General features: G+C 46.1%; 1 protein-coding gene across 7 annotated transcripts in view; it reads left to right on the top strand.

Annotated features, from left to right (window-relative positions):
- PRUNE2 (prune homolog 2 with BCH domain) overlaps positions 1–26,608 on the top strand; it is a 444,626-nt gene that overhangs the window by 301,453 nt on the left and 116,565 nt on the right. For all 7 annotated transcript variants that reach the window (XM_075828260.1, XM_075828248.1, XM_075828238.1 and 4 more), the window contains one exon: positions 26,214–26,275. In XM_075828260.1, coding sequence (XP_075684375.1) covers positions 26,214–26,275 — 62 coding nt within the window. The remainder of the gene's footprint in view (positions 1–26,213; positions 26,276–26,608) is intronic.

Genomic DNA, 26,608 nt, shown 5'->3' with positions numbered 1-26,608 from the left:
GTCTAGGTCACCTGACACATGCTCCTTGCATGGCACATGTGATCAATCTGGTCATAACACGCTTCTTAAAGTCATATGTTGGTTTGAAGGGTGTGCTGGCCATGTCCAGGAGGGTTTGCGTTCGCTTTAGACGTTCGTATGCATTTAAGCACGCCCTCCTGGACTTGCAGCGTCAAAACAATCTCCCAGAACACAGCCTGATTTGCGACGTTCCAACACGCTGGAATTCCACCCTGCACATGTTGGACCGTCTGTACGAACAGCGGAAAGCCGTGAATGATTTCCTGATGCAGCAGACGGGCAGCGTTTGGAGCCAGTGTAATTTCGAGCTCAGGCACTGGCAACTGGTTAGAGACGCATGTCGCGTTTTGAGGCCCTTTGAAGAGGCCACACGATTTGTGAGCCGTGACGCTAGCGGAATGAACGATGTTATGCCGCTGATATTCATTATGGAGCAAACGCTCACAGCGATGATTCAGCAAAGGATGGAGGAAGGATCACATCTGGCTATGGATGTTGAGGAGGAGGAGGAGGATGAGGATGAGGAAACAGGACCTGAAGAGGAGCTGGATTTGGAGATGGAATCACAGGAAGGGATAGGGGACGAGGCAGCCGCACAACATGACAGTGATGGTGATGACGAGTCTGACAATGACCTTGATGATGGACAACCATGGCAGTATGGGGCGGAGATGGAACCAACCGGGCCCTCTGAAACGCTGGCCAGGATGACGAGCTGTATGCTTCGTTACTTGCGCGCTGACTGTCGTATTGTTAGCATGAAGCAAAGAGATGAGTACTGGATAGCCACACTTTTAGACCCTCGGTATAAAGCCAAAATGGGGGAGTTTTTTGCGCCTTCCAAGAGGGAGGCAAAATTGGCTTATTATCGAGAGAAGCTAATCAGCCAGCTTGTGACGGCTTTCAAATGGCAAACACCTGCTGCAAGCATGTCTGACCGGGGGGCCACTCTCCGCTCCCCACTGTCTCATCGTTCCACCACCTCTGGCAGAGCTACCTCTGCAATAGGCGGCAGCAGCAGCCAATTCAGTTTGGAAAATATGATGACAACATTTTTACATCCAATACCCCGACCTGACACACATCGTAGTCACCAAAGGGATGTTCACCATCACCAGCACCTAAACAACCAGGTTCACTCGTACCTGGACTGTGCCCTTTCTCCGTCAGAAATCCTGATCCCAGACCCCATGGACTTCTGGGTCAGCAGATTGGATCATTGGCAAGAACTGGCCCAGTTTGCCATGGGGGTACTGTCTTGTCCACCCTCCAGTGTAGCGTCAGAGAGGGTATTCAGCGCGGCAGGGGGCTTCGTCACCCGTAAGCGAACAAGATTGTCCGCCAACAGCTTGGAGAATCTCACGTTTCTGAAAATGAATCAAGCGTGGATCGGTGAGGATTTTAAAACCCCTGTGCCTGATGCCACTGATTAGATCTGACATTGCTGCTGCTGCCGCTGCCACCTGCTACTACGGGATTCTGTCCTGTCCACTCTTTTTTTAATGTGCCGCTGTTGGTGCTGCTACTACTTCTACCACCAATCCACCCCCAGTGCCGTCTGCTACAAGCAGGTCTGCCCCACCACAGGGCTTTGTCCTGTGACTGTCCAGTCTGTTAATGTGCTGCTACTACTACTACCACCACCCTTGCTGTCCGTTGGCTACCTTTACTACCACCAATACACCTCCACTGCCGTCTGCTACAAGCAGGCCTGCCCCACCACAGGGCTTTGTCCTGTGACTGTCCAGTCTGTTAATGTGCTGCTACTACTACTACCACCACCCTTGCTGTCCGTTGGCTACCTTTACTACCACCAATACACCTCCACTGCCGTCTGCTACAAGCAGGCCTGCCCCACCACAGGGCTTTGTCCTGTGACTGTCCAGTCTGTTAATGTGCTGCTACTACTACTACCACCACCCTTGCTGTCCGTTGGCTACCTTTACTACCACCAATACACCTCCACTGCCGTCTGCTACAAGCAGGCCTGCCCCACCACAGGGCTTTGTCCTGTGACTGTCCAGTCTGTTAATGTGCTGCTACTACTACTACCACCACTCTTGCTGTCCGTTGGCTACCTCTACTACCACCATTACACCTCCACTGCCGTCTGCTACAAGCAGGCCTGCCCCACCACAGGGCTTTGTCCTGTGACTGTCCAGTCTGTTAATGTGCTGCTACTACTACCACCACCACTCTTGCTGTCCGTTGGCTACCTCTACTACCACCAATACACCTCCACTGCCGTCTGCTACAAGCAGGCCTGCCCCACCACAGGGCTTTGTCTGTGACTGTCCAGTCTGTTTTAATGTGCTGCTACTACTACCACCACCCTTACTGTCCGTTGGCTAAATCTACTACCACCAATACACCTCCACTGCCATCTGCTACAAGCAGGCCTGCCCCACCACAGGGCTTTGTCCTGTGACTGTCCAGTCTGTTAATGTGCTGCTACTACTACCACCACCACTCTTGCTGTCCGTTGGCTACCTCTACTACCACCAATACACCTCCACTGCCGTCTGCTACAAGCAGGCCTGAGGCCAGCCCCACCACAGGGCTTTGTCCTGTGATTGTCCAGTGTCTTTTAATGTGCTGCTGCTACTACTACTACTACCACCACCCGTGCTGTCCGTTGGCTACCTCTACTACCACCAATATACCTCCACTGCCGTCTGCTACAAGCAGGCCTGGAGGGCTTGTGAAAAGCCATTGCTTGTTGCTTTTACATCCATGTATGGATGAACCCCGGCAGGTATCTGCCAATAAAAAGGGTACATTTTTGGAGGGCTTGTGAAAAGCCATTGCTTGTTGCTTTTACATCCATGTATCTGTATGGATGAACCCCAGCAGGCATCTGCCAATAAAAAGGGTACATTTTTGGAGGGCTTGTCAAAAGCCATTGCTTGTTGCTTTTACATTACATCCATGTATGGATGAACCCCGGCAGGCATCTGCCAATAAAAAGGGTACATTTTTGGAGGGCTTGTGAAAAGCCATTGCTTGTTGCTTTTACATCCATGTATGGATGAACCCCGGCAGGTATCTGCCAATAAAAAGGGTACATTTTTGGAGGGCTTGTGAAAAGCCATTGCTTGTTGCTTTTACATCCATGTATCTGTATGGATGAACCCCAGCAGGCATCTGCCAATAAAAAGGGTACATTTTTGGAGGGCTTGTCAAAAGCCATTGCTTGTTGCTTTTACATTACATCCATGTATGGATGAACCCCGGCAGGCATCTGCCAATAAAAAGGGTACATTTTTGGAGGGCTTGTGAAAAGCCATTGCTTGTTGCTTTTACATCCATGTATGGATGAACCCCGGCAGGCATCTGTTAGGGATCTGCCAGGTACTTCATCTAGGTATACTCCTGGGATTAATCAATCCACACCTGAGGCCAGACCTGTTCGACTGACACCATCTCCCACCAACCAGGGTGGCAGGCTCAGGAGTGGGAGAGCCTATCGCGGCCTGGTCTGTCGGAGTTAGCTCCGCCCCCTGTCCTTTATTACCTGCCCTGTTCTCTCCCTCAGTGCTTGTAATTCTTTTGGATTCCTGGCCCCACTGCTGCTTGCTCCAGCCTGCTTCTGCCGTGCTTCTGCCTGGCTGCAAGTTCTGCTCGACCTGCCTTGCTTTGCCCCTGGCTTGCTTCTGTCTCCGTGCCCGCTTGGGTGTACTCACTTCGTCCTGGTCCTGACTTTCGTTCGCCGCTCCGTTTCCTCGTGGCGTTCCGTGGCTACTGCCCCTTCCCTTGCGTGTTCCCTGTTTGTTTTCCTGTGCACTTAGACAGCGTAGGGACCGCCGCCCAGTTGTACCTCGTCGCCTAGGGCGGGTCGTTGCAAGTAGGCAGGGACAGGGCGGTGGGTAGATTAGGGCTCACTTTCCCTTCACCTCCTTTCTGCCATTACATAATTACAAGCCCTTACCTAGTCTACCATTTCTCCTACGCTGACGCTATCATGGACCCCCTTGAGACCCTGACCCAGCAGATGCAGGGCCTCTCCCTACAGGTCCAGGCCCTGGCCCAAAGGGTCAATCAGGGTGACGCTGCTTTAGTAGTACCCCTCACCTCACCTCTAGAACCCGACCTCAAGTTACCTGACCGGTTCTCAGGGGACCGTAAGACGTTTCTCTCCTTCCGGGAGAGTTGCAGACTGTATTTCCGCCTAAAGCCCCACTCCTCAGGTTCCGAGAACCAGCGGGTGGGTATCATCATATCCCGACTCCAGGAAGGGCCCCAAGAGTGGGCCTTCTCCTTGGCTCCTGACGCCCTTGAACTTTCCTCTGTTGATCGTTTTTTCTCTGCCCTCGGACTCATTTACGACGAGACTGACAGGACTGCTTTAGCCGAGAGTCAGCTGGTGACCTTACGTCAGGGTAGGAGACCGGTTGAGGAATACTGTTCTGATTTTAGGAAGTGGTGCGTAGCTTCTCAGTGGAACGATCCGGCCCTAAGGTGCCAGTTTAGGTTAGGATTATCTGACGCCCTGAAGGATCTGCTCGTTAGCTACCCCTCGTCTGACTCCCTTGACCAGGTTATGGCCCTAGCAGTACGACTTGACCGACGTCTCAGGGAACGTCAGCTAGAACGCTTCAGTGTGCTCCCCTCTGACTTTTCTGCGATCCCCCCCGAGGTCCCGTCTCCTCGCCCCTCCACGGAGGACTCGGAGGTACCTATGCAACTCGGGGCCTCCATGTCCCCTCGACAACGTAGGGAGTTTCGCAGAAGGAATGGTCTCTGCTTCTACTGTGGGGACGACAAGCATCTACTGAACACCTGTCCCAGGCGCAAGAATAAGAAGCCGGAAAACTTCCGCGCCTAAGTGATCATCGGGGAGGTCACTTGGGCGCACAGGTATTTCCCGTTAATGTGAAACGCAATAAAATTTTGCTTCCCTTTCAGGTCTCGTTTGCTGGCCGGTCTGCCACGGGCAGTGCTTTAGTGGATTCTGGCTCATCTGCTAATATCATGTCTGTGGAATTTGCTATGTCTCTAAAGATGCCTTGTATTGATTTACCTTATCCTATCCCTGTAGTAGGTATCGACTCAACTCCCCTTGCTAATGGTTATTTTACTCAGCATACCCCTGTTTTTGAACTCCTGGTTGGCTCCATGCATTTGGAGCAGTGCTCTGTACTGGTGATGCAGGGATTATCGTCTGATCTGGTTTTAGGCCTTCCCTGGTTGCAGTTGCATAATCCCACGTTTGATTGGAATACTGGGGACCTTACCAAATGGGGTAATGAATGTCTTATGTCATGTCTTTCTGTTAACTCTATTTCTCCCCGGGAGGAGGTAAACACGCTTCCTGAGTTTGTTCAGGACTTCGCCGATGTGTTTTCTAAGGAGGCCTCCGAGGTGTTGCCCCCCCATAGAGATTACGATTGCGCCATCGATTTGGTGCCTGGTGCCAAGCTTCCTAAGGGTAGGATATATAATCTTTCATGTCCTGAACGTGAAGCTATGAGGGTGTATATCCAAGAATGCCTGGCCAAGGGTTTCATTCGCCCCTCGACTTCTCCTGTAGGTGCTGGCTTCTTCTTCGTGGGGAAGAAGGATGGTGGTCTTAGGCCGTGCATTGATTATCGTAACCTGAATAAGGTCACCGTAAGGAACCAGTACCCACTTCCTTTGATTCCGGATCTTTTTAATCAGGTTCAGGGAGCCCAATGGTTTTCTAAGTTCGATCTACGGGGGGCATATAACCTTATCCGCATCAAAGAGGGGGATGAGTGGAAAACTGCGTTCAACACACCCGAGGGTCATTTCGAATACCTGGTCATGCCCTTTGGGTTGTGTAATGCCCCTGCTGTCTTCCAGAATTTTATTAATGAAATCCTGAGAGAGTACCTGGGTAATTTTCTTGTTGTGTACCTTGATGACATACTGGTGTTTTCCAAGGACTGGTCCTCCCACGTGGAGCATGTCAGGAAGGTGCTCCAGGTCCTTCGGGAGAATAATCTGTTTGCTAAGACTGAAAAATGTGTCTTTGGGGTGCAGGAGATACCATTTTTAGGGCAAATCCTCACTCCTCATGAATTCCGCATGGACCCTGCCAAGGTTCAGGCTGTGGCGGAATGGGTCCAACCTGCCTCCCTTAAGGCGTTACAGTGTTTTTTAGGGTTCGCCAACTATTACAGGAGATTTATTGCCAACTTCTCGGTCGTCGCTAAGCCTCTTACGGACTTTACCCGCAAGGGTGCTGATGTCCTCCATTGGCCCCCTGAGGCCGTCCAGGCCTTTGAGACTCTCAAGAAGTGCTTTATCTCGGCCCCCGTGCTGATTCAGCCCAACCAAGAGGAGCCATTTATTGTGGAGGTTGACGCTTCCGAGGTGGGAGTGGGGGCCGTCTTGTCCCAGGGTACCAGCTCCCTCACCCGTCTCCGCCCCTGTGCTTACTTCTCTAGGAAGTTTTCGCCCACGGAGAGTAACTATGATATTGGCAACCGCGAACTTCTAGCCATTAAATGGGCTTTTGAGGAGTGGCGGCACTTCCTGGAGGGGGCCAGACACCAGGTAACGGTCCTTACGGATCACAAGAATCTGGTTTTCCTAGAATCGGCCCGGAGGCTTAATCCTAGACAAGCTCGGTGGGCACTATTCTTTACCAGATTTAATTTCTTGGTTACCTATAGGGCTGGGTCCAAGAATATTAAGGCTGATGCTCTGTCACGTAGTTTCATGGCCAATCCTCCTTCCGAGAAGGATCCTGCTTGTATTTTACCCCCTGGTATAATCGTCTCTGCCACGGATTCTGATTTAGCTTCTGATATCGCGGCTGATCAGGGTGCAGCTCCCGGGAACGTCCCTGGGGACAAACTGTTTGTTCCCCTGCAATACCGGCTGAGGGTACTCAGGGAAAACCATGACTCCGCTCTATCTGGTCATCCTGGCATCTTGGGCACCAAACACCTCATTACCAGAAACTATTGGTGGCCTGGGTTGCCTAAAGACGTTAGGGCTTACGTCGCCGCTTGTGAGGTTTGCGCTAGGTCCAAAACCCCTAGGTCCCGACCTGCGGGCCTACTACGTTCCTTGCCCATTCCCCAGAGACCTTGGACCCATATCTCCATGGATTTTATCACCGATTTGCCTCCATCTCAGGGCAAGTCGGTGGTGTGGGTGGTAGTCGACCGCTTCAGCAAGATGTGCCACTTTGTGCCCCTTAAAAAGCTACCTAACGCCAAGACGTTAGCTTCTTTGTTTGTGAAACACATCCTGCGTCTCCATGGGGCCCCAGTCAATATCGTTTCTGACAGAGGGGTACAATTTGTTTCCTTATTTTGGAGAGCTTTTTGTAAAAAGTTGGAGATTGATCTGTCCTTCTCCTCCGCCTTCCATCCCGAAACTAATGGCCAAACGGAAAGGACCAACCAATCCCTGGAACAATATTTAAGGTGTTTCATCTCTGACTGTCAATTCGATTGGGTCTCATTCCTTCCCCTTGCTGAATTTTCCCTGAATAACCGGGTCAGTAACTCGTCAGGGGTCTCCCCGTTTTTCTGTAATTTCGGGTTTAACCCAAGGTTCTCCTCCGTCTCCCCTGGTTGTTCCAATAATCCTGAGGTAGAGGATGTTCATCGGGAACTGTGCACTGTCTGGGCCAAGGTTCAGAAGAACCTAGAGGCGTCCCAGAGCGCACAAAAGATTCAGGCGGATAGTAGACGTTCTGCTAACCCCCGGTTTGTCGTCGGGGATTTGGTCTGGTTGTCGTCCAGGAACTTGCGCCTTAAGGTCCCGTCCAGGAAGTTTGCTCCCCGATTTATTGGACCTTATAAGATCATTGAAGTCCTCAACCCTGTATCCTTCCGTCTGGAGCTCCCCCCATCCTTTCGCATACATGATGTCTTCCATGCCTCCCTCCTTAAACGCTGCTCCCCGTCCTGGTCCCCCTCGAGGATACCTCCTGTTCCCGTTCTCACCCCTGAGGGGGTGGAATTCGAGGTGGCCAAGATTATGGACAGTAGGATGGTCCAGGGCTCCCTCCAGTACCTGGTCCATTGGAGAGGATACGGGCCGGAGGAGAGGACTTGGGTACCTGCCCGTGATGTTCACGCTGGGGTATTGATCAGGAGGTTCCACCTTCTCTTCCCCACTAAACCGGGTCCCCTTAGTAAGGGTCCGGTGGCCCCTCATAAAAGGGGGAGTACTGTTAGGGATCTGCCAGGTACTTCATCTAGGTATACTCCTGGGATTAATCAATCGACACCTGAGGCCAGACCTGTTCGACTGACACCATCTCCCACCAACCAGGGTGGCAGGCTCAGGAGTGGGAGAGCCTATCGCGGCCTGGTCTGTCGGAGTTAGCTCCGCCCCCTGTCCTTTATTACCTGCCCTGTTCTCTCCCTCAGTGCTTGTAATTCTTTTGGATTCCTGGCCCCACTGCTGCTTGCTCCAGCCTGCTTCTGCCGTGCTTCTGCCTGGCTGCAAGTTCTGCTCGACCTGCCTTGCTTTGCCCCTGGCTTGCTTCTGTCTCCGTGCCCGCTTGGGTGTACTCACTTCGTCCTGGTCCTGACTTTCGTTCGCCGCTCCGTTTCCTCGTGGCGTTCCGTGGCTACTGCCCCTTCCCTTGCGTGTTCCCTGTTTGTTTTCCTGTGCACTTAGACAGCGTAGGGACCGCCGCCCAGTTGTACCTCGTCGCCTAGGGCGGGTCATTGCAAGTAGGCAGGGACAGGGCGGTGGGTAGATTAGGGCTCACTTTCCCTTCACCTCCTTTCTGCCATTACAGCATCTGCCAATAAAAAGGGCAAATTTTTGGAGGGCTTGTCAAAAGCCATTGCTTGTTGCTTTTACATTACATCCATGTATGGATGAACCCCGGCAGGCATCTGCCAATAAAAAGGGTACATTTTTGGAGGGCTTGTCAAAAGCCATTGCTTGTTGCTTTTACATTACATCCATGTATGGATGAACCCCAACAGGCATCTGCCAATAAAAAGGGTACATTTTTGGAGGGCTTGTGAAAAGCCATTGCTTGTTGCTTTTACATCCATGTATGGATGAACCCCGGCAGGCATCTGCCAATAAAAAGGGTACATTTTTGGAGGGCTTGTCAAAAGCCATTGCTTGTTGCTTTTACATCCATGTATCTGTATAGATGAACCCCGGCAGGCATCTGCCAATAAAACGGGTAAATTTTTGGAGGGCTTGTGAAAAGCCACTGCTTGTTGCTTTTACATCCATGTATGGATGAACCCCGGCAGGCATCTGCCAATAAAAAGGGTACATTTTTGGAGGGCTTGTCAAAAGCCATTGCTTGTTGCTTTTACATTACATCCATGTATTGATGAACCCCGGCAGGCATCTGCCAATAAAAAGGGTACATTTTTGGAGGGCTTGTCAAAAGCCATTGCTTGTTGCTTTTACATCCATGTATGGATGAACCCCGGCAGGCATCTGCCAATAAAAAGGGTAAATTTTTTTGAGGGCTTGTCAAAAGCCATTGCTTCTTCTTTTACCACCTTATATGTATGAACGCTGGCAGGCATCTGCCGCCAAAAATGGTTAATTTTTGTACCTTTTTTAACAATGCATTAAGCATACAACATGCACAAGTGCAGTGGTTTCTGTTAATTATCACCGTGTCCCATCCGTTTTCCTATAGCCATACATGTTGGCGTAACTTTGACACTAACTTTGCCTTAAAGACAGCTCAAAAGTACTTGGATACACTCATGGGTGAGCTAAGAGTGTTATACAGTGCTTCTAGGGCTTTTAAACAGTGTTATACACGATTTTTAGGGGCTTTCTTGAATTACAGGTTCGGTCAGAACTAGTTCGGTCCGAATCGAACTTTTTCATGAAATTCGGCGAACCAGCTGAACCAAACTTTTCATAAGTTCGCTCGTCTCTACTGCCAGGCCTAGAAGGAGCGCCTTTTGGCTTTTGGAGAGCACATTTTGCTTGGTAGTAGTTTTATTTAGTGTTTTACTCGTGTTTCAGTTTATAATGTGGAGGCATATGTACATCAGGGTATATGTAAGCTGTGCAGAGTACATCAGGGTATATGTAATCTGGGCGGAGTACATCAGGGTATATGTAACCTGGGCGGAGTACATCAGGGTATATGTAAACTGGGCAAAGTACATCAGGGTATATTTAAGCTGTAATGAGTACATCAGTATACGTGTAAGCTGTGCAGAGTACATCAGAGTATTTAAGGGGTTAAACAACGGCGATCGGAGAGAACAGTGATCGCCGCAATTGCAGTGGGATGTCGGCTGTATATTACAGCCGACACCCGCTGAAGAGGAAGCGCGCACAGCTCCTGTGCCCGCTTCACCCTCAGGGCGTTACTATACACCCATTTGCGGGAAGGAATTAATAAAAAGTTGTTTTCTTTGTTTTTTCTACGTGTCTTTCTCTTATCTCCTCACGGATCTCACAGAAATGAGATCAGAGAAAGTGACAGGAGCTTTCTCCTGTAGATGACGTCACAGACGGCAGTGATTGGTCAGTCTCTGAAGACTGACCAATCACAGCAATCGCCGGCATGGTGGCCTGCTGATTGGTCACCAGGCCAGTAACAGAGATGAATATACAAAACAACTCATACAGCACGTATGGGGCTAGATGCTTGCGGTATAGCATACTACCCTGGTACAGAAAGGAGGCAACTCCCATATATACTGATATACACTAGAGACACAAAGGAGCATAATAGCCAATAATAAAAGAAAAGAAACTTTATTGGACATATAGAAACATATATGGAAAATAAAAAGGTACAGAGCTGGACATGAAGACTCTGAATAATTTCACTGTAGCACAGCTAACAAGACTCTCTCTATAATACAGATATAGGGTAGTATACAATACATAGACTCGGGTGGATGGACTGATGATATCATGAAGCAAGTCAATTTACATCAACACTGTGAGACAGCAATATAGTAGCTATGCTCATAAAGGTAAGTGTCATGAAAACAGGTAGTGTAAGACCTACAAGCAACGCAAACATCTGGAAAAAATACACAGACCATCAGTCATGTAAGAAATGTAAGTGTGGAGACTGCAACCTAAGTAAGCCAAAAGTCCACCAACTCATACGATAACTTACCCATAGTAGACGATAACTTAGAGAGTCAGGCTAGTGTGAAACGAAACCCCAACGCGCGTTTCGCGATGTGCTTCCTCAAGGGGTGTGTCAATGAAAAATTCCTCCAAAAACGTCCCAAGAAGTGTCCTGCACTTCTTTTGACGAGCCGTCATTTTACGCGCCATATTTTGACAGCAACGCGTAAAATAAAGGCTCGTGGGAACAGAACATCGTAAATCCCATTGCAAGCAATGGGCAGATGTTTGTAGGCGCAATGGAGCCTTTTTTCAGGCGTAATTCGAGCCGTAAAACGCCCGAATTATGCCTGAAAAGACTGCGTGCGAACATACCCTCAATGTTTCCTCCAAGGTGAACCTTCACATTAAACACCAGCACTACATATATAATGCTACCTCCTTTTAGGACTGACCTATAGTTAAAGTGAGTCTGTCATCACATTTTCACCTCCTATACCGCTATATAGGGAAGAATGATAGTTTTTTTTTACATACCTATGTTGCCCAAGTCAATCCATCGTGTACCAGAAATAATTGCTGTTATTCCTCCGGGCACCATATGCAAGTAAGCACTGAAGAGTCCTGCAATCCAGGAAGTGTCCTGCATTCTAAACAGAAACCATGTAGAATATTATTTAACCCCTTAACAAACGCCCACTGGTCCTTCGTCTACAGCGACGTCTTTTGGCGTCGCTGTAGAAGAGGCTGCTGAGCGCTAGTGTGAGCGCTCATCCTCTAAGCAGGAGCTCTAACTAACAGCTCCTGAACTTAGAGCAGCCTGATAAATAAAGCTGGGGTCGGAAAACATTCAGACCCCAGCTGCCTAACCCATTGATCGCCGAGGCCCATGTCCGTGGCATGATCAAAGAGGACTCCTCTCTTCGATCGCGTGACCGGCAACCCGGGGATCGCCTTTTCCTATATTCACACCGTAAAAATAAATTATATAACTTACACAGTGATTTTTTTCTACCCCTAAACCACACAAAAAAAAAATTCTCCCGCATAAAGCAAGGCTTCATACAGCCAAGTCAATGAAAAAATAAAAAAAGTTATAGCTGCTGAAAGGCAGAGAGGCAAAAACAGAATAATTCAGCTCGTCATTAAGGCCCTTTCAGGGCGGGTAATTAAGGGGTTAAAAACAAAGCAGGTTACTTTTTCTTCTAATAATTAATGCGTCTTTCAGGAGTCATGCCATGAAAATGCCTTCCCCTCCCTCCATTGTACAGGACTATAGAGGACTATAGTTCCACAATGTAATTCTCAATGGGACTCTGAAAAATGAGAGCTGACATCTAATTGGTCGCCATGGTCAACTGCTCCACTTTACCTTGACACTAGTTTTGAGAAATGTTACCCATTCTCCTGTTACTAAACAGAATGACCAAATTAATTATCTAAATATTGGTTTGAGCAATCTTATTTATATTGTAAAATAATGCTTGCAATGTAAAATCAGATAAATATAAGACATTTGCTTTCAATATTTTAAGTGAATTCTGCATGTATATTCCACATATTCCAGTTTACTGTTTGTTGGAGGGGTGACAGAGAGAACTAATAGAGTAGAATATGCCAAATAGGACATGGTAATGGAATCAGATATTGGCAGTATATAGTCTGCATTTGGTGGATTGTCAACAAATATCTCACTTTGTTATTTTGTTTAACACTGATCTTGTGCTGCAATAATTGTAATTGTGATTTTATAGCCTAAACCAAACATTTGACTCAGGGGCATAACTAGGAAAGACTGGGCCCCATAGCAAACTTTTGACTGGGCCCCCCCCCCCTCCCCTAGGTGCCACACGCAGCCCCCCTTATAGATAGTGCCCCCTGTAGACAGTGCCACACCCCACTTGTAGATAGCGCCCCCCCCCCCACCTCCCGCTTGTAGATAGTGCATTACAGCCCCTCCTGTAGATATTGCCATAAAGTCCCCCCTTAAATATACATGTTGGGGAGTTGCTGTTTAACCCCTTGAGGACCAAGCTCATTTTGGCCTTCAGGACCAGACCCATTTTTTCAAATCTGATGTGTCACTTTATGTGGTAATAACTTGGGAATGCTTTTACCTATCCAAGCGATTCTGAGTTTGTTTTCTCATGAGATATTGTACTTTATATTGTACTTTATCTGAAGACTGACCAATCACAGCAATCGCCGGCATGGTGGCCTGCTGATTGTGATTGGTCACCAGAGACGGTTGGCTGTCAATGACAGCTGCCGTCGCTATGTTATCACTATGTGATTTCACATAGTGACCGGTTATTCCTGCTCTGCAATAGTACGGTGCAGATCTGCTTCAATAAGCGGCGTGTGCCGTACTATTGCGGCGCAGGTACGCAACAGGTTAAGGCTGCCTGCACACGACCATTTGTATTTTGTGGCTTGTAAACAACAGATCCATTGTCTGTCTTTGCAGTCCGTGTGTCACCAGTGTGTCCACCGCATCCATTCCGTATGACCACAAGCACAGTCTATATTGCAACCGTATGTCATCCATATTCACGGATCCGCAAAAAAAAGGAAGCCAGAAAATAATGTCAATAATTTGACCCAAACCCCAGAGCAGGTCAAATGATCTCTTTGGCGCCATTTTCTCTTGCTTTTTTACTTTGCTTTGTTGGGAGCTCTGTCTGATTCCTCTGCTGGTATAGCTCTGCTTTGGAATTCCCCTTCGCCTAGCAGCTCATCCGGCATACGGACAGCACACGTATGAAATTCTGGTGTTTGTGGTTTTCAGATCCCTGTATACTTTAATGAGCGATACCAAGCCACAAACACGGACAGGAATTGGACCTGCTATGTATTTTGCGGTCTGGTCCCGCGGCCCCCTCACGGATCCGTGAAAAACACAGTAGTGTGCATGGGGACATAGAAATTAATGGGTCAGTTTGCTATCCGTTAAAAACAACAGATAGCACACTGACGAAAACCAACAGTCGTGTGCATGTAGCCTAATGGTATGTTCACACGTAGTCAACAAAAACATCTGAAAATCCAGAGCTGTTTTCAAGGGAAAACAGACCCTGCTTTTCAGAAGTTTTTTTACCAACTCGCTTTTTTCGCGGCGTTTTCACGCCGTTTTCGCTGCGTTTTTTACGTCCGTTTTTAGAGCTGTTTTCATTGGAGTCTATGAGAAAACAGCTCCAAAAACGTCCAAAGAAGTGTCCTGCACTTCTTTTGACGAGGCTGTATTTTTACGGGTCGTCGTTTGACAGCTGTCAAACGACGACGCGTAAATAACAGGTCGTCTGCACAGTACGTCGGCAAACCCATTCAAATGAATGGGCAGATGTTTGCCGACGTATTGTAGCCCTATTTTCAGACGTAAAACTAGGCAAAATACGCCTCGTATACGTCTGAAATTTGGCCGTGTGAACATACCCTAAGTAAGGGCGGGTTCACACATAGCGGATTTTCACTTAAATTCCGCTGCGGACACTCCGCAGCGTTAATCCGCAGCGGAGCCGTTTCTCCATTGACTTTCACTTTAATTTCGCAGTGTTCGTTTACACGATGCGTACAATTCCGCTGCGGAGCATAGGCTGCGGAGCGGAATGTGGTGTCCGCAGCATGCTCTGTCTGTTGCGGAGCAGTGGCGGACTGGTTGCGGACTCATGGCGGAATTTCTCCATTGACTTCAATGGAGATTCTAAGTTCCGCAATGAAGTCCGCAGCTGTCATGCACATGTTATGTGTGGTGCGGAGCGTATTGGTTTTTTAACATGACATTTCTTCATTCTGGCTGGACCTATGTATTTCTAGGTCTACAGCCAGACTGAGGAAGTCAATGGGGCTCCCGTAATGACGGGAGCGTTGCTAGGAGACGTCAGTAAATAGTCACTGTCCAGGGTGCTGAAAGAGTTAAGCGATCGGCAGTAACTGTTTCTGCACCCGGGACAGTGACTACCGATCCCAATATACATGTATCTGTAAAAAAACATATAAGTTCATACTTACCGAGAACTCCCTGTTTCTGTCTCCAGTCCGGCCTCCCAGGATGACGTTTCAGTGGAAGTGACGGCTGCAGCCAATCACAGGCCAAGCACAGGCTGCAGCGGTCACATGGACTGGCGCGTCATCCAGGGAGGTCGGGCTGGATGCCGAAGGAGGGACGCGTCATCAAGACAACGGGCGGTAAGTATGAATTTCTTTTACTTTCACTAGGGAAAGTGCTGTCCCTTCTCTCTATCCTGCACTGAATAGGGAGAAGGGAAGCACTTTTCCTGCAGTCCGCAGCGGCCAGTCCGCATCAATTTTCTGCACATTTTGTGCAGATCCGCAGCCGTAATCCGCAACCCGGATTAGGTGCGGCATTGATGCGGACAGTTGCGGAGGAATTCCGCCATGTGTGGTCATGCCCTTAAAGGTGTTGTCTCTTGAACACAACTCCTGAAATGTCTAGCCAGACATGCTGGATTCCATGTGAAAAGGGGTTGTCCTCATGAGGCAACTCTTTGGGCTTCCTTCTGACACAGAAATGTCCTGACAATTAAATGTCATAAAAAAACGCCAGCGTTATTAAAATGTTACATGCAGTTTTTAAAGCCTTTTTAATGGCGTTTTTGGTGGAGTTTTTCATTTAGTGTTATTTTGTACATGCGTTTTATATGGAGTTTTTGAAGTCCTATAGTGAAGCTTGTGGGAAAGACGCCTGAAAAAAACGCCATACCCAGAACATTCTGCGTTTAGAAAGAAACGGCACTGACCACAAAATTGCCTAAGAATTGACACAAATCAAAACGCAGTTGTGTGTAGTGCATTTGATATTTTACTATATACTTTAATGTAACATCTGGCCGCACTAAAATATGCTTTAAAAATCGCCACGAAAAACGCACAAATACACAGCAAAACGTGTGTGTAAATCCAGCCTTAGGGTATGTTCACACAGAGTTTTTTGGCACTGTTTTTGACGTGGAAGCCGCATTGGAAACCACACAAAAAACGTCCGAAATTGCCTCCCATTGATTTCAATGGGAGGCGGAGGCGGTTTTTTCCCAAGTGCAGAAAAAAACACTCGCAGGAAAAAGAAGCGCCATGCCCTCCAGGCGTTTCCGTCTCTGACGTCCCATTGACATCAATGGGAGGCAGAGAAAGCGGTTTTGCCTGCACCACTCAATGGCCACAGCCGAAAAATGTGGCAGAAAACGCCGCAAAAAACGTGGCACAGAGAGTGCAGGCAGGTCAAAATCTGCAAAAAAACTCTGTGTGAACTAGGCCTTAGGGTATGTTCACACGTAGTGACCAAAAACGTCTGGAAATACTAAGCTGTTTTCAGGCGAAAACAGCTCCTGATTTTCAGCCGTTTTTTGTAGCAACTCGCGTTTTTCGTGGCGTTTTTTACAGCCGTTTCTGGAGCTGTTTTTCAATGGAGTCAATGAAAAACGCCTCCAAAAACGTCCCAAGAAGTGTCCTGCACTTCTTTTGACGAGTCGTCATTTTACGCGCCGTATTTTGACAGCAACGCGTAAAATAAAGGCTCGTGGGAACAGAATATTGTAAATCCCATTGCAAGCAATGGGCAGATGTTTGTAGGCGTAATGGAGACGTTTTTTCAGGCGTAATTCGAGGCGTAAAATGCCCGAATTACGCCTGAAAACACTGTGTGTGAACATACCCTCAATGTTTCCTCCAAGGTGAACCTTCACATTAAACACCAGCACTACATATATAATGCTACCTCCTTTTAGGACTGACCTATAGTTAAAGGGAGTCTGTCATCCCATTTTCACCTCCCAAACCGCTAATACCATTATATAGGGAAGAATGATAAGAATGATAAATACAGCTGGGGTCGGAAAACATTCAGACCCCAGCTGCTTAACCCATTGATCGCCGAGGTCCATGTCCGTGGCATGATCAAAGAGGACTCCTCTTCGATCGCGTGACCGGCAACCCGGGGATGCGATCAAAGACTGGGAAATCCACCTACAGTCAACCCTACAGACCTACAAAGAACCCCTAAGCTGTCTGTTCAGTATGCCTGCTGTTAGGACACACTATGTGCTGCCCTAACAGCAGCCTGTGTCAAAGGGACACAGTGTAATGTATTAGCATACAGGAGTATGCTAATACATTACAAGTAAAAAATAAAGTTGTAATTAAAGTTATCTCTTAGGCCTCATGCACACGACCGTAGCCATGTGCACGGCCGTGATTTTCGGGTTGGCCAGCCACGGAGTGACAGCCGCGAGCCACCCGCAAATCGCGGGCTGTGCACATGGCCGCGGCCATTATTTTCAATGAGCCCGGACCGCAGAACACAGCCGAAATAAGGCTTGCCCGTTCTTTCTGCAGTCCGGGCTCCGGGCCATGCACGGACCATGAAAACCACGGTCGTGTGCATGACCCCATAGGAATGAATGGGGCCGCAATTCTCCAGTGGATTTTCGGGGGAATTGCGGCCGCAAAAGCACGTTCGTGTGCATGGGGCCTTAATGGGACTAAAAAAAATATATAACCAAAAAATAAATAAATGAAAAATGTCGAAAAAAAAAGTAATTATTTTGCATAAAATAAATTTTATTGCCCATACATCACATAAAAACAACAAAACTACAATTATTAGGTATCATACACGACCGAAATAACCTGAAGAATTAATTTTACATGAATGGAACAAAAAATAAACAAAAATACACAATGGCAAAAATCGCTTTTTCCTATATTCACACCGTAAAAATAAATTATATAACTTACACAGTGATTTTTTTCTACCCCTAAGGGCAGATTCAGACGAACGTTGCGTTTTTGCGCACGCAAACAACGCTGCGTTTTGCGCGCGCAAAAACCATTTCACAGCTGCGTGTGTCATCCGTGTATGATGCGTGGCTGCGTGATTTTCGCGCAGCCGCCATCATAGAGATGAGGCTAGTCGACGCCCGTCACTGTCCAAGGTGCTGAAAGAGCTAACTGATCGGCAGTAACTCTTTCAGCACCCTCGACAGTGAATGCCGATCACAATATACAGCAACCTGTTAAAAAAAAAGAAAAAGTTCGTACTTACCGAGAACTTCCCTCCCGGCCGTTGCCTTGGTGACGCGTCCTTGGTGACGCGCCTCTCTTGACATCGGGCCCCACCTCCCTGGATGACGCGGCAGTCCATGTGACCGCTGCAGCCTGTGCTTGGCCTGTGATTGGCTGGAGCTGTCACTTGGACTGAATTGTCATCCCGGGAGGTCAGACTGGAGGAAGAAGCCGGGAGTTATCGGTAAGTCAGAACTTTTTTTTTTTTTACAGGTTCATATTTATTGGGATCGTTAGTCACTGTCCATGGTGCTGAAACAGTTTAACTCTTTCAGCACCCTGGACAGTGACTATCTCCTGACGTCGCGTACCAGAATTTTTTTTGCCGGGTTCGGCCAAAACGAGTTCGGCCGAACCCGGTGAAGTTCCGTTCGATTGTCCGGGTTCGCTCATCTCAAAGACACTCCATTTGGATGTTTGGAAACAGAAAAGCACGTGGTGCTTTTCTGTTTACATTCATCCTTTTGACAGCTGGTGCGCTGTTTCAGTCGGTTCGCACGGAAGTGCTTCCGTGCGACCTGCGTGGTTTTCACGCACCCATTGACTTCAATGGGTGCGTGATGCGCGAAATATGTGGAGATATTGAGCATGTCGCGCTTTTTGCGCAGCTGACAAACGCTGCGCAAAAAGCACGGACTGTCTGTACTGCCCCATAGACTTGTATTGGTCTGTGCGTGGCGCGTGAAAACCACGCGGCCCGCACGGACCGAATACACGTTCGTGTGAATCCCCCCTAAACCACACAAAAAAAAAATACAATTTCTCCCGCATAAAGCAAGGCTTCATACAGCCACGCAAATGAAAAAATAAAAAAAGTTATAGCTGCTGAAAGGCAGAGAGGCAAAAACAGAATAATTCAGCTGGTCATTAAGGCCCTTTCAGGGCGGGTAATTAAGGGGTTAAAAACAAAGCAGGTTACTTTTTCTTCTAATAATTAATGCGTCTTTCAGGAGTCATGCCATGAAAATGCCTTCCCCTCCCTCCATTGTACAGGACTATAGAGGACTATATCTCCACAATGTAATTCTCAATGGGACTCTGAAAAATGAGAGCTGACATCTAATTGGTCGACATGGTCAACTGCTCCACTTTACCTTGGCACTAGTTTTGAGAAATGTTACCCATTCTCCTGTTACTAAACAGAATGACCAAATTAATTATCTAAATATTGGTTTGAGCAATCTTATTTATATTGTAAAATAATGCTTGCAATGTAAAATCAGATAAATATAAGACATTTGCTTTCAATATTTTAAGTGAATTCTGCATGTATATTCCACATATTCCAGTTTACTGTTTGTTGGAGGGGTGACAGAGAGAACTAATAGAGTAGAATATGCCAAATAGGACATGGTAATGGAATCAGATATTGGCAGTATATAGTCTGCATTTGGTGGATTGTCAACAAATATCTCACTTTGTTATTTTGTTTAACCCGTTAGTGACCGGCCCATCGTGTTTCTACGTCGGTCACTAACGGGCCTTATTCCGATGCCATAGACTTTTTACGTCGCAGCATCGGAATAAGTAAACAGAGCAGGGAGCTGTCAAATCTCCCTGCTCTCAGAGGCAGCTGAGGGCTGGGGGCGTCCCTGCTCTTCCGGGTGAGATCGATATTAGTATCGATCTCACCCGTTTAACCCTTCAGATGCGGTGCTCAATAGCGTGCACCGCATCTGAGTGGTTTTGGAGAGAGGGAGGGAGCTCCCTCTCTCCCACCGACACCCGGCGATACGATCGCCGAGTGTATCTCCAATGGCAGCCGGGGGTCTAATAAAGGCCCCCAGGTCTGCCTGGAGTGAATGCCTGCTAGATCATGCCGGAGGCATGACCTAGCAGATGCCTGTCCGTGTTAAACGGACAGGCAGTAATACACTGCAATACAAAAGTATTGCAGTGTATTATAAATGCGATCGCAGAATCGCATATTATAGTCCCCTAATGGGACTAGTAAAAAAGTGAAAAAAAAGTTTAATAAAGTTAATTTAAAAAAAAATTTGAAAAAAATGAAAAACCCAGCTTTTCCCCTTACAAACTGCTTTACTATTAAAAAAATAAAATAAAGTTAAAAAGTTACACATATTTCGTATCGCCGCGTCCGTAACGACCCCGACTATAAATCTATTACATTATTTAACCCGCACGGTGAACGCTGTAAAAAATGTAATAAAAAACTATGGAAAAATTGCTGTTTTCTGTGAATACTGACTTTAAAAAAATGTGATAAAAAGTGATAAAAAAGTCGCATCTACTCCAAAATGGTACCAATAAAAACTACAAGTCTTCCCGCAAAAAAAAAGCCCTCACACAACCGCATCGGCGAAAAAATAAAAACGTTACGGCTCTTCAAATATGGAGACACAAAAACAAATCATTTTGAAAAAAAAGCGTTTTTACTGTGTAAAAGTAGTAAAACATACAAAAACTATACAAATTTGGTATCGTTGCAATCGTAACAACCCGCTGAATAAAGTTATTGTGTTATTTATATCACACGGTAAACGGCGTAGATTTAAGACGCGAAAAAGAGTGGCAAAATTTCAGTTTTTTTTCTATTTCCCCCCAAATAAAAGTTAATAAAAGTTAATCAATAAATAATATGTCCCCCAAAATGGTGCTATTAAAAAACACAACTTGTCCCGCAAAAAACAAGACCTTATACAGCTATGTCGGCGCAAAAATAAAAAGGTTATAGCTCTTGGAATGACGATGGAAAAACGTAAAAAAATGGCCTGGTCATTAAGGTCTAAAATAGGCTGGTCATTAAGGGGTTAACACTGATCTTGTGCTGCAATAATTGTAATTGTGATTTTATAGCCTAAACCAAACATTTGACTCAGTCGCATAACTAGGAAAGACTGCGCCCCATAGCAAACTTTTGACTGCCCCCCCCCACTCCCGTAGGTACCACACGCAGTCCCCTTTATAGATAGTGCCCCCTGTAGACAGTGCCACACCCCATTTGTAAATAGCACCCCCTACCGCCCCCTTGTAGATAGTGCCATACAGCCCCTCCTGTAGATATTGCCATAAAGTCCCCCCTGTAGATAGCACCATACAGCTCCTCCTGTATATAGTGCCACCCTGTGCCCTTCCCTTGTATAAAGTGTCACACAGCGCCCCTCCCTTGTATATAGTGCTACACAGCGCCCCTCCCTTGTATATAGTGCCACAAAGCGCCCCTCCCTTTTATAAAGTGCCACACAGCGCCCCTCCCTTGTATATATAGTGCCACACAGCACCCCTCCCTTGTATATAGTGCCACACAGCAATCCCCCCCTGTTTATTGCCACACAGCCCCCCCCCCCAAAAAAAATATTATATTGTACTTACCTTGCCCCGTTCCCACAACGGACAGAGCGCTGCACATCCTCCGGGAGGTACACTTGTGTAGGCTGGCGTGATGCAGTGACGTCATCATGCCGGCCTGCGCAGGGAGTCTTTCCAGCGCCTTAAAGGCTGCAGGCCCAGCATGGCCTGCAGCCTATAGTAATCAATTGTATGTGCGTCCTGAGGACGCAGATAAAAGTGAATGTTGCTGTCTCTAGCACGGGGGCCCCATCCGGTGCTAGCGATACCACCGGGCATGAGGGGGCTCATGCCGCCCCACCCATAAATGTTAGGGGCCGGGCAGCACGGGCCCCGTAGTGGCGACGCTACCGCTGTATCAGCCATAACGGCTGCTAGTGGCACCATTGGGTATGGGGGGGTTGGTGGGCGGCACGGGCCCCCTCATGCCGCGGGCCCTGTAGCAGCCGCTATGGCTGCTACAGTGGTAGTTACGCCACTGATTTGACTGCTATTATAAGAATACTCAACTATAATAAAACTAACATTTATTAACCCCTTAACGACCGGCATAAAGCCTATTTACGTCGGCCGTTTTGGGTAGTTCTTCTGAAGCGCCGCCTTTTCACGTCGGCACTTCAGAAGAACTTTTCTCGCATTTTGCAGGGATCTACTGAAGCCCGGGCTGTTGCTAACAACCTCGGGCTTCAGGGCATTGATCGGAGACCACTAGCATTGGTCTCCGATCACATTTAACCCCTCCGATGCGGCGCTCAATAGCGAGCGCCGCATCTGAGTGATTTTAGAGGGAGGGAGAACCCCTCACCCCACTGGAACCCCGCGTGCATCGCGGGGTGCCAAAGCTTCTATGGCAGTCTAGGGGCCTAACAAAGGCCCCCAGGTCTGCCTTTAGTGATTGCATGTTAGGACAAAAAAAGTTCAATAAAGTGTTAAATAAATAAATAAATGTCCCATTTAAGCAAAAAAATTAAAAACCCACTTTTTCCCCTTACAAAATACTTTATTATGAAAAAGTTAAAAGTTACGCATATTTGGTATCGCCGCGTCCGTAACGAACCCAACTATAAAATGGTTACATTATCTAACCCGCACGGTGAACGCCGTAATAAATAAAATAGAAAACAACTCCAGAATTGCTGCTTTCTGTTCATTCTACCTTCAAAATTTTTTTTAGAAAAATTGATCAAACAGTCGCATCTACTCCAAAATGGTACCAATAAAAACTACAAGTCGTCCTGCAAAAGAAAAACCGTAATACAACCGCATCGGCAAAAAAATATGGCGACACAAAAACAAATAATTTTGAAAAAAAGTGTTTTTACTGTGTAAAAGTAGGAAAACATTAAAAAAACTATAAAATTTGGTATCACCGCAATCATAATGACCCGCTGAATAAAGTTATTATGTTATTTATACCACACTGTAAACGGCGTAAAATTAAGACGCAAAAAAAATTGTGAAATTTCTGGGGTTTTTCTCAGTACTCCACTAAAAAAAGTTAATAAGTTAATCAATAAATTATTTGTACCCCAAAATGGTGCTGTTATAAAATACAAATTGTCCCGCAAAAAAAAGTCCTTATACAGCTATGTCGATGGAAAAATAAAAAAGTTATAGCTCTTTGAATGCGACGATGGAAAAACCTAAAAAATTGCTCGGTCATTAAGGTTTAAAATACCTTCGGTATGAAGGGGTTAAAGTCATTTGAAGTATTGCTTTCACAATGAGAGTACATAGTTTAACCTTGTACATGGGACCACGTTGCGCAACTTATGATGTCCCACATACTGCAGTTTCATGCAAAGTTTCTTATCACAAACCAAGAACAATATACAGATGGTGCATGCTACAAAAAAATATTTTATGAGGACTTTACAATAAAAAAAATCTCTTATTTTAAGATGGTATTAATAGCGCTATTGAAATACATTAACATCATTATCTTATGGTGGTGGACATGAGGCCAAATGCGGGATTATTCTGGTGAAAATGACTTCATTTCATCCACAATGCAGCTATAAACTTATACAGTTGCATACATCTGCCATTGACCACCATAAGGAAAAATAACAAATAGTATGCTTTATGACGTATATCATTGACAGTCCCAATTCGTTTTGATTTCAAAAAAATTCTGTCCAGAAATCGACCTGCTGGGGGGATTTTTGAATCCGCAACATAAATTGACATGTTGCAGTTTTAAAAATGGTTGCGTATTTGTTGTAAATGTTTCTCACTGAGTTAAATAGGAAATTAAAAATCCGCAACAAATACCAACTAAGTAGGAAAATAAAAAAAGCCCTATTTCCTCGCCTCCCCAGGCGCTCCCGTAGCGATGTCTCACACCTTCCCCACCTGGTCTCTGTTCTGCTTGCCCCTGCTGAGATGACGTTTCGTCCCATATCACGTGTCACTACGGGAATTCAGCTTGAAAATTGTACTTTTTTTTTCTTCCCCTCTTCTGCTACCGCAGTGGCAAATCCGTATGCAAATCTGCACTAAATGAAATACAATTTGGCGCAGACTTTCGGACAGAATTCCCTGTGGAATCTGGGTGGAATTATTCACGTAAATCCGAACTGTGTGAACATAGACTACTGATTTAGCTGGGTGCGTAGTATTTATTGATAGATCATCAGATAGACATTCTGACTCAGTTTTAGGCTGGCTTCACACGAGCGTGCCGTTTTTGCGCACGCAAAAAACGTGGCGTTTTGCCTGCGCAAAAAAGCACTTAAAAGCTCCGTGTGTCTTCAGCGTATGATGCGCGGCTGCGTGATTTTCGCGCAGCCGCCATCATTATGACACTCCGTTTGGATGTTTGTAAACAGAGAAGCAAGTGGTGCTTTTCTGTTTTCATTCATCCTTTTGACAGCTGTTGCGCGAATCACGCTGTTCGCACGGAAGCGGACTCATGCTGAGTAAAAATCACGCACATGTCTGCACGGCCCCATAGACTAATATAGGTCCGTGCAACGCGCGTGAAAATCACGCGCGTTGCACGGACGTATTTCCCGTTCGTCTGAGTAAGGCCTAATTGTGTAGGTGTGGTGCCCTCGTCTGCTGATGGGATATCTCTATGGGAAGGGGATGTTAAATTATAAACTTTCTTTTTGAAAACTGAACAATCTTGTTTGACTTACTATAAAAACATTCTTTAACATGCAATATATTAACTCTATCCCCGGCCACAGAGTTACATCAGTTCACTTATTCCATTAATTTCATGTTTTCTTTATTTTCATTGCGCAATAATAAAATGTCCAGTGGCCAGAAAATGTGATAGTCTGGCATCACTCTCATTTCATGGATATCAGACTAGATACTGTACATTTGATATTTATAATTGTAGTCATTGAAGAAATCTTTTTATTTCAATAAATGAATATACGTTTTTGTATACGACAAGTTTATAATGGTGTGATATGTATTACAATAGCAGTAGACACTATACACTGTGTAAATATGTGTGTTTACACAGTGTTGCCTGCAAGCTGTTCCTGCTATCTTACTATATTATATAGTAGGAGCTCTCAGTATATTACTATTTACTAGTAATTTAGGAAACCGTCTGTCAGAAAGGAAAGACATTGGGGAGATATATCAAAACCGGTGCAAAGGAAAAGTGGAGAAGTTGCCAATGGCAACCAATAAGGTTGCTGCTTTCATTTTCCAAAAGGCCTCTGAAAAATGAGAGGTGAAATCTGATTGGGTGTCATGGGCAACTACTGCACTTTTCCTTTGCACCAGGTTTGTTATATCTCCTCCATCGAATCCAAAGTTGCACAACAATTAGATTAGGGATACTGGTATGCAGGGGCATATATATAACAATAGGGGGTGCAGAGGTTGCGCTCGCACCTGGTCCCTTGTGCCATCTACCACATTCGAAGATACAGCACTGTAGGTGGCATATTATGAATGGCGGCCCTGTTGCAAATTCCACATCAGGGCACAGGAGCTTCAAGTTACGCCTCTGTTGGTATGGTTCTATAATCTTGATTTCAAGGTCTATTGTACCTCAATTTTTCCTTTGCTTTCTATTAGTAAGGTTGACAGAAGGTAAATGGTTATGACTATGGGAGTAACATAAACGAGATTGACAAATATGTAGAAGGAAGGGGAAAACAAATCATTTTCTGCAGCTTAGTGTCTAGGCCACCATAGAACTTAGCTTAATGACTTCAAAATGGTGGCCTGTGGTCGCCACTTCTTCGTCTGGAGTATGAACCGCTGCTCAAACTGCAATGCAGAAGAAAATAAGAAAATTCATGAGCACTTTATGTCTTGTGATTTGATTAGAGATGTGTTTTAATACAGAAAATGATAATACTTTTTTTACAGTTTACGATACAGCTTTTATGTATCCTGTTTACATAAAAGCTGTATTGTTCTCTCTCTGCTAATTCCATCAGGTCAGCCGAACTGACAGCTCGGCTGAGAGCGGGTCCTGCATGTCTCTGACACACAGGAGCTACCCAATATCGATCACATCTACGTCTATAACTTACATATGATTGATATTGTCATAGACACGCAGAACCCGCTCTCAGCCGAGCTGTCAGTTCAGCTGTGATCGATAGTAGGTGGATCCTGTGTGTGTCAGAGACATGCAGGACCTTCCCTCAGCCAAGCCGTATCGTAAAAAGTAAAAACATTTTAATAAAAGTCAATCAATTTAATTAAAAAAAAAATACATTCAAATGTGTACAAAGCCTTTAAATTCTGATTGTTGCAATTTTTTGGACCATAGTCAAGACAGATCAACTTATACGATTCTTTCCTTTCAGGTCAATTGTAGTGGATGATGTGGGAATGGACATCCCATTTGATGCAGTCGAAATCAGACCAGGTAGGTACATATAAGATAGGGTTTTATTGTAAATATCTCTCTTGGTGTTAAATTATTCAGCAAGTTGCCTGTGAAGTTGTACCCAAATAACTACAAAGTGGTGCGGAATTTATTTGTAGACTTATCAAGTGAATCAATTCTAATTTTACTTGTGAAGAGAAATCCAGCGCAGTTTATAATTAGATTGCAGAGAAGAGAGCTGGTGACTGGGTTATCCTGCCATTGTGTTGCTTGAGCATCCTCGCAGAGTAGTAATCTCATTTCCTATCACTTACAGGTTATGTTATATTGTTCAGATATTTATATTAGTCAAGCAATTTTAAAAACATCTGC

Source organism: Rhinoderma darwinii, chromosome 1 (genome assembly GCF_050947455.1).
Source record: "Rhinoderma darwinii isolate aRhiDar2 chromosome 1, aRhiDar2.hap1, whole genome shotgun sequence".
Classification (NCBI taxonomy): Eukaryota; Metazoa; Chordata; class Amphibia; order Anura; family Rhinodermatidae; genus Rhinoderma; species Rhinoderma darwinii.
The sequence above is the reverse complement of the archived record's forward strand: the minus strand, read 5'-3'. Positions and strand labels throughout refer to the sequence as shown.